The sequence below is a fragment of the Pinus tabuliformis genome, chromosome 5_1, assembly GCF_031772625.1.
Source record: "Pinus tabuliformis cultivar Carrire ecotype Pingquan chromosome 5_1, CPIR1, whole genome shotgun sequence".
Taxonomy (NCBI): Eukaryota; Viridiplantae; Streptophyta; class Pinopsida; order Pinales; family Pinaceae; genus Pinus; species Pinus tabuliformis.
In genome coordinates this window covers 244,123,444-244,132,788 of record NC_142305.1, presented here as the reverse complement: position 1 = coordinate 244,132,788, position 9,345 = coordinate 244,123,444, and the positions used below count along the sequence as shown (strand labels likewise).

The 9,345-nt window shown below is 39.3% G+C and overlaps 1 protein-coding gene across 1 annotated transcript in view; it reads left to right on the top strand.

Moving 5' to 3' along the window:
* Positions 1-8,584: 8,584 nt before the first annotated feature.
* Positions 8,585-9,345, top strand: part of LOC149164327 (alanine--glyoxylate aminotransferase 2 homolog 1, mitochondrial-like) — a 67,150-nt gene continuing 66,389 nt past the window's right edge. Inside the window, exon 1 of the mRNA XM_089432046.1 lies at positions 8,585-9,006. Coding sequence (XP_089288172.1) covers positions 8,764-9,006 — 243 coding nt within the window. The 5' untranslated portion in view covers positions 8,585-8,763. The remainder of the gene's footprint in view (positions 9,007-9,345) is intronic.

The following is a 9,345-nucleotide window of genomic DNA, read 5'->3' as shown; positions in this document are numbered from 1 at the left end:
TTTGAGATGGTTGGATCTTTGAAAGATTAATTTTAGAATTTAAAATCAAGTAAGCTAATATTATAGCAATGTGATTTATTTTCCTCATTACAAATTTGACAATTTTTTTAGGGATGAATAAAGTTATACCATCATTTTACATCTTTGTATGGTGAAGGAATATCTTCAAGATTTTTTCTCAATTTTGAATCAACTCAAAACTTCAAAAAAATTAGTTGGAGTTCCAAATTAATCAATGTTTTGACTTCTTATATTATTGGATTCTAATAGATGGAAAGAAATTTACTACAAGATCAAATAATTCTAATTGAAAGTCTAACATAATTTATCACAAGTATCAAAGGCTTACATCATATAAATCATATAGCAATTTGCAAAATCAAACAATGAATTTAGATATATGAATCTCAACCTTTGCACACATAGACCCATACATAAACTAATTTGCAGAGATTAGTTATCAAACTATGATAAACCCATTATGTTAGGGTCCCACCCTAACCCCCTTATTTATGTCATGGGATCACGTCATAGTCAAGAGTCAATAAAGCCCATATTAATATTTGTAAGTGGTTAACCCGCAATTAATGACGGGACCACAGTTAGTTGCAAATGGGCAGTAGTATTAGATAGATGGTATTAATAAAACCCACAGTATTGGCCCGTGGTATTGCATGTATGAGTCATATATAAAGGATAGAGACTCCCTGCGAGGAGTATCGTGTCTTATTTTTGTAATCAAGCTCTGCTCTATTGGAGGTTGCCCCTTCGAAGAGGCAAGTGAACATTACTCTTTGAATAATAAAATCATTGCTATTCTGTGTTATGGGTATATTTTCTTCGCATATTCTATATTGGGTATCATTTTGCAGGTTAAGAGCATAAGAAGTGGTATCAGAGCACTTTCCAAGGCCGGTGGGATCTCCAATTCTTAGCAAAAAAAAAAAATTTGGCTAGAGACTTGTTCCGACGTCTTTAAACCACGGGATCTGTCGTTGAGCGCATAAACCTGCGGATTTGGGGAGGCATGCACGCAGGAAATACAAGAGGTGGTCACGTCTGTTGGACTCCCTTGTAACCCCTGTGGGTACCCCTTCGAGTAGTAGCTTTAGACAGAACCGCGCACGGACTGTCTTCCACATACCCTCTGGGTATATCGGAAGCCCCTAGGCTCCCTTGAAACCTCGCCATAGATAAACCATCGGCCGTCTTGTGGCTACAGTACACCGAGAATAGCACTTGGAGAGATTACTCGCCTGTACGATAGGGTAGTCGGGTTGTACGGCTAAGGGTACGGTCGATCCTCCTTAGTTAGAGCCCTGAAACATTGGGCCGAGTACTACTGCCAGACCCTTATGTATATTGCGATCTGTAGCACCTGACACTCCTCAAGAACATAGTTCCCTTTTCTATCGGGGGATCGCGCATCATCTCTTCCAGATCCGCTGGTGCAACGGGGTGCAGCAGCAGCCGACATCAGTCCCGCAGTCTTGAGTTCGCAGATCAGTCATTCCGATGTATTAGAGCCAGCCGATCCGCAGCAGCAGTCTGTTCCACCGCCCAGAGCTATTCGATCCACCATTCAGATCTCTCAGATCCACCAGATCGGAGTTGTTGTGAAGGGTTCCTATACCGAGGTATAATTTTCGCAGGACTTTTGGCTGCATGGACATTTTGAGGATTTGGCAACTGCAGTATTGATCAGGAAGGAGTAAAACTCCGTTAGGAGTTTTCAAAAAAAAAAAAAGTCTGAGATCTTCCAGGGCGCTTATTGGTGATCTAGCCCATCAGAATCAGGACGACGAGCTGAGCACGGTGGTACCATTCAATTATTAGTGAAAATTTTTAGGCGGTCCCAATTTTTCATCAAGTTGGTGTATGGTAGAAACTAGAGCTCAAGCAATGGCCAATGAAAGAATGGACGAACTTGAAAAATCCGTCCAATCCATCAATAAGCAGCTTACCAGACTATGTCTCCAGGTCCAGCAATTAATCCCGAAGGGCAAGGAGCAAGCCCAAGAGGAGGAGTATAATGACAATGAATACAATGAGGGTGAGTCTAGCCACTCTCCTCACGTCTGGCACACCCACCCACCACCCAGTCAGCGACCTCCCAAGTTGGATATGCATAAATTTGACGGTTCTCACTCGTCCGCATGGATAGCACAAATGGAGCAATATTTCAAACTGAATCATATCTTAGATGATGCAACTAAGCTTATGTTGGGGAGCATGTACTTGGACAATGAACGGTGGCAATGGTGGGAATGGCATCAACGTTGCAATGGACCTTTTAAGACTTGGACCCAATTTACCAAAGCTCTTCGAGACCGCTTTGAACAGGAGGACTCTTTTTTGGGTCGTCTTACTAAGCTCCGACAGACAGGTACAGTGGATGAATATATTACATCTTTTGAAGCCTTAGCCTTCCGCACTTGGGGTATCTCAAATGTGTTCTACATGGAATGTTTTATTAGTGGTCTTAAAGAAGCCATCAAAGGTCAAGTCTTACTGCACCACCCTCCCACTTGGACAGAGGCTTGCAAGGTAGCCCATAACGTGGAACGTGCATTAGCAGCCCAATACAGTCGCCCAAATTTCCCCGCTAAAGGTCGTCCCCCACAGGCTCACAACACGACTCAAACACTTAAGGTCCAAAAGGTGTCACCTGCGGAAATGGCCGAAAGAAGGAAGCAAGGACTATGTTACTACTGTGATGAAAAATACTCCCCAGGTCATAAATGTAAGGAGCCCAAATTTTTTCAAATAGATGCCACTGACTACAGCTCAACAGAGGAAGATCCACCACTTGAGGAACATGAGGCGCTAGAAGAAGACAACCCAAAGGAGAATGTCTCTGACGAACCAGTTATTTCACTGCATGCGTTGGCAGGGATTTCTTCCCCTCAAACTCTCAAAATCAGGGGTTTTCTTAAACATCGCCCAGTAGTAGTCTTGATTGATAGTGGAAGTACCCATAATTTCATCCATCAAAAAATCGCAGAAGCAGTGCATTGTTTTGTACGAGCAGTTTCTAACTTCCAAGTCCAAATTGCGGATGGGGGCACAATGAAATGTGGAGGCCGCTGTGAAAATGTCAAACTTCAAATGGAGGATTATCAGTTGAAAACCCACATGTTTGCCATACACATGGGGGGTTGCGACATTGTCCTCGGCGCTGAATGGCTCCGCACTCTTGGGCCAATCACAATGGATTTTCAGGAGTTATATATGAGTTTTAAGCAGAACAACCACACACATACCCTCCGTGGACTCCAGGCGGGAGCCCCCTCTATCATCAGTTCGCATCGGATGGAAAAGTTGTTAAAAAAGGGCAATCATGGAGTGGTAGCTCAAGTTAATGCCATCCAGGTCGTCGAAACCAAGTCTCTACCAATTCATCCTGAGATGCAACAGATTTTAAATAACCATCTGCCGGTCTTTGACAAGCCTCATGAGCTTCCACCCTCGCGAGGGGAACATGATCATAACATCACCTTGGTTCCAGGGGCCCAACCCCCAAATGTGCGGCCATACAGATATTCGTTCACCCAAAAGAATGAAATAGAAAAAATCATCAAGGAACTTTTGGAAGCAGGTGTCGTTCGTCCCAGCATTTGTCCTTATTCATCCCCAGTGGTCATGGTGCTCAAGAAAGATGGGGAGTGGCGGATGTGTCCCGACTTCAGGGCCCTCAATAAGTTGACAGTCAAAGATAAATTTCCCATTCCGGTGGTTGACGATTTGCTGGACGAACTCAATGGGGCTCAATTCTTCACTAAGCTGGATCTTCGCTCAGGCTACCACCAAATTCGCATGAAGGAAGTCGACATTCCCAAGACTGCTTTCCGAACTCATGAAGGCCATTATGAGTTCCTGGTCATGCCATTCGGTCTTTGTAATGCCCCCTCTACTTTTCAGAGTCTTATGAATCACATTCTCAAACCATATCTCAGGAAATTTGTCCTTGTCTTCTTCGATGACATCCTCATCTATAGTGGCACTTGGGCTGCACATCTTCAGCATGTAGATCTACTTTTACACCTGCTCCGCAAGCATAAATTATTTGTCAAGATGTCCAAGTGTTCGTTTGGCATGGAAGAAGTTGAGTATTTGGGCCACATTGTGGGGCGTGAAGGTGTCAAGGTGGACCCCAAAAAGATCCAGGCAATGCAAGAATGGCCTCAACCTAAGACCTTGAAGAGCTTGAGAGGATTTTTGGGTCTCACAGGCTATTATCGTAAATTTGTCCGCAACTATGGCCGCATAGCGAAGCCCCTCACTCAACTCCTAAAGAAAAATTTCTTCTTCTGGAATGAGGAAGCACAACAGGCATTTACCGCTCTCAAAAACGCCATGTGTTCCACTCCAGTCTTAGCACTACCTGACTTCACCAAATCCTTTGTCATTGAATGTGATGCTTCGGGGACCGGTATTGGGGCAGTCTTAATGCAGGACGGGCGACCTTTGGCCTTCACAAGCCAACAACTAAGTGGGAGGAATCTGGGCCAATCCACCTATGAAAAAGAAATGATGGCCATCTTACATGCAGTCGAGACCTGGCGACCTTACTTATTGGGGCGACGTTTCCAAATCCGCACAAATCATCACAGTCTTAAATATTTTTTGGAACAACGCCTATCCTCCCCACAACAAAATAAATGGCTCGCCAAAATGCTGGGATATGATTATGAGATCATTTACAAGAAAGGGAAAGACAATAGTGTAGCAGATGCATTATCTCGCTAATTTGAGGAAGAAAGTACTCTGCTAGCAATTTCCCTCCCCATTCCAGAATGGATTGAAGAGGCTCGCAAGGAATGGTTTTCACACCCCGGGCTATCCCAACTCATTTCTCAATTGCAGGTAGATCCAAATTCCACCAAGGGCTACTCGTGGCAGGATGATATTCTTCTCTACAAGGACAGAGTCGTAATATCCCCAACATCCACCCTCAAAGGTCGCATTTTGGCAGAATTGCACTCATCGCCCATTGCAAGACATTCGGGCTTTCAGAAGACGTATGCTCGCACCAGAAGATCATTTTTTTGGACGGGCATGAAAAAGGACATCCTTACTTTTGTAGCAGAATGCGATGTCTGTCAACGCCACAAAGGGGAAACCGTCAACACTCCAGGCACATTACAACCATTGCCCATTCCGACATCAATTTGGATGGAAGTTTCTATGGATTTCATTACAGGTCTTCCAAAGTCCGGGAACAAGTTAGTCATCATGGTGGTTGTGGACCGACTATCGAAGTATGCTCATTTCTGCGCCCTACCCCACCCATTTACACCAACTTTGGTCGCTCAATATTTCATGGATCAGATTTTCAAATTGCATGGCATGTCCACTTCTATTGTGTCCGATCGCGACCCGATCTTCACCAGTAATTTTTGGCAGGAACTCTTCAGAATACAAGGCACTCAACTAAAACTTAGTACTTCCTATCATCCGCAAACAGATAGTCAAACTGAAGCCGTCAACAAATGTCTAGAAACCTACCTTAGGTGTTTCACTTCAGAAAAGCAACACCTTTGGGTACAGTGGTTACCTCTGGCTGAATGGTGGTATAACACCAACTATCATGCCACCACCAAAATGACTCCCTATGAAGTAGTATATGGTCAACTTCCGCCTTCCCCTACCTCTTATCTCAAGGGGTGCTCCAAAGTGCAAGCAGTGGATCAACTCCTACAACACCGCACAACCATGCTCACCCATCTTAGAGAGAATCTTCATCAAGCTCAGAACCGCATGAAGCAACAGGTAGACCAGCATCGCTCAGAGCGCCAATTTCAAAAAGGGGATCAGGTCTTTTTGAGGCTGCAACCATATAAGCAAACATCACTCAAAGACAAGGGTTGTCAGAAGCTATCTCCAAAATTCTACGGACCATACCAAGTACTTCAGCGCATTGGAGAAGTGGCTTACAAGTTGGCTTTGCCACTTACTGCAAAAATCCATCCAGTTTTCTATGTATCGTGCCTCAAGAAAGTGATCGGGAACAATTGCCGAGTTCAAACCAGTCTACCTGAATTGGACGAAGAAGGGTCAATCTGGCTTCAACCCGAACAGGTTCTAGACATAAGAGACAAACACCTGCGCGGTCGCATGATTAAGGAAGTCCTCGTCAAATGGAAAGACACCTCTCCGGAAGATGCAACTTGGGAACCAGCCACTATTCTTCAGCAGTTTCCACAGCTTCAGCCTTGAGGACAAGGCTAGTCTTAAGGGGGAGGGCATGTTAGGGTCCCACCCTAACCCCCTTATTTATGTCATGGGATCACGTCATAGTCAAGAGTCAATAAAGCCCATATTAATATTTGTAAGTGGTTAACCCGCAATTAATGACGGGACCACAGTTAGTTGCAAATGGGCAGTGGTATTAAATAGATGGTATTAATAAAACCCACGGTATTGGCCCGTGGTATTGCATGTATGAGTCATATATAAAGGATAGAGACTCCCTGCGAGGAGTATCGTGTCTTATTTTTGTAATCGAGCTCTGCTCTATTGGAGGTTGCCCCCTCGAAGAGGCAAGTGAACATTACTCTTTGAATAATAAAATCATTGCTATTCTGTGTTCTGGGTATCTTTTCTTCGCATATTCTGTATTGGGTATCATTTTGCAGGTTAAGAGCATAACACATTAGAATATATATTTACCAAAAGATTGTGCCCATATGTTGATTTCACTTTTTCCTTCTTTTTGAGAGGCATCAAGGATTAAACAAATGGTATAATGTAATAAATTCAATTCAAAGATTAAATAGATGAATCACCTTCATGTAATCCTTTAAACTCTACTTCAAAATAGACATATTTAATTGGACTCTAGTTTCTAGATACTACCATCTAAAGAGCATCTTTCACAAATTAGGCTAAGCTTAGAGAGGAGATATGCACACATTGGGTAAATTAAAATCATCCATCACTTATTTTGAGAATGTATATCTACTTACATTGATTGTGATTATTTTAAAAAAACTAAACATTACATTTTTTTAATAAAATTGACTTTAGTATCATTTCACCACTATAATAATAATAATAATAATTTTATTGTATTTAATAATTATAATTTTTTATATAAATTAAATTAAAATTTATTTTTATAATAATATTTATATTTAAAATTATAAAAAATATCATATATATATATATATATAAATTGAATGTGAAACTTTATAATAAATTTTTTTTTATTACACTAAAATATATATAAATATTTTTTAAAATACAAGATGGTTTTATTAATTTTTAAAAAATCCACATAAATGAAATTATATATAAATATAATAATGAATATTTAAAATTTTAATAAAGTTAATACATAATTAAAATATCTAAAATAATAAAAATTATTATTATTATTTTAAAATTAATTTGGTGGTTGATTATGATTCTATTTTTTATTTAACATTAGTTTCTTTATTATCAAATATTTTGCACAATACTTCAAAATTATATATTAATATATTATTTTTTATTTTCTTATTATTATTAATTTATTAATTAGAGATTGTATTGTGACAATGTTTTTTAAAATTTGTTGGATTTTCCTCTATCTTTTATACTATTATAATTTCAATCAATATCATTTAACCATTACTCTACTAGTACAATGACATAAAAATTAAATTTGAATATATTAGAAAAATAAATTGATAATTTATATATATATATATATATATATATATATATATATATATATATTTTTTCCTTTTGTAATTTTCTAATTTTTTTTGCTTGGCCTTTCCAGTGCTAATTCAATCACTACTTTTACCAAAAAAATTATATAAACCACTCTATTTAATATATAAATAATAAATTAAATAAAAAAATCTATATAGATGATTCCATTCCAATTCAACCACTACTCTGTTTTTAAAAAATTCATATAAGCCACTCAATCTAATATAAAAATAAAAAATTATATAAATAAAAATTAAATGAAAAACCTACTGGGAAAATTTTTAAATAAAAAACCTGGTTTCTAAGAGGTCACAGGCAATGGACATGGTGACCTGACACATCATCCCATAAAAAAGTTTGCATAAACCTGTCACATCAACTAAAAATGGGATGAATCTATTCCAACTAAACACATCATCCCATAAAAAAAAGTTTGCATAAACCTTTCACATAAACTAAAAATGGGATGAATCTACATTTAGAGAGGATCCAACTAAACATTGAATTGATTAAACCTGTCACATCAACTAAAAATGGGATGAATCTACATTTAGAGAGGATCCCAACTAAACATTGAATTGATTTAAAGGGCGTTGTTTATAGAGAGGCAAATTTGTTTGGATATGGTTATTTTTTTCTCAATAAATCTAATAATGTTTTAATCTTATTTATGCTCGTGGAAATAAATTTAGTATTGTGAAAAAAAATTTAAATACTCAAAATTTTAAAACTTACCCCTATAATTAAAATTTCCAAAAATTAAAAATTTCCACTAAATTTTATCAAAACATTACCCGAATATTTTGCAAAAGCCTTATCAGACTAAGCGGATCTACAGCTGCACACCACAACGTACATGTTTCAACATTATTGGAATCTGGATTCTCGGAATTTTGGAAAGTGGACTCTGAGTGAGTCGGACCAACGTGGACTTCCATCCAATCTTCCCGGCGATGCCCTGCTACTTTATGCTCATGATAAAAACCAGTGGAGACGGGCTAAGGTTCAGTCTTCATTCCCTTTCAGACGCAGAGGCTTCATTCCATTTTACACGGGGAAAATATGTTGAGATTTTTGCTTGGCAGTAATAGCCTGAGGTCGAAGGTTCGATCCTCGGGGTCTCTCAGCAGCTGCCGTTTCCTCTCGCAGCAATCAGGGACCTCGGCTGTCAAAGATGTCAATGAACTGGAACTTCCACCGTTCGACTACAGGCCGCGGCTTTACAAAGGTCCCTCCGCCGATGAGGTTTTGCAAAAGAGGAAGAAGTTCCTCGGCCCCTCTGTCTTTTATTATTACCAGAAGCCTGTAAGTCGATTCCTCCTCGTTTTGCTCATTTTAAAATACATTCAAGTTTCAAAACCCTTGTTCTTTTTAATATATGGGCGTCTCGAATTTCCTCTGACATAAATATCACACCTGTGATTTGCATGTAATTATAAGTATATAGTCTCAGGAATTTGTTAGAGTAGCCACAAAATCTACCAGGTATTCTGTGCTGTTGGAAATTTCTGGCCTGAAAGCTTCTTCCTTTTGCTTCTCTTTTTCTAAAATGTTGTAGTTTTAAAGAGTGGTGTTTCCATGATTTCACACTCACTGAACCGTCATTTTTTTGTTTTAAATATGCGCGTCTGCAATTTTTCCTTG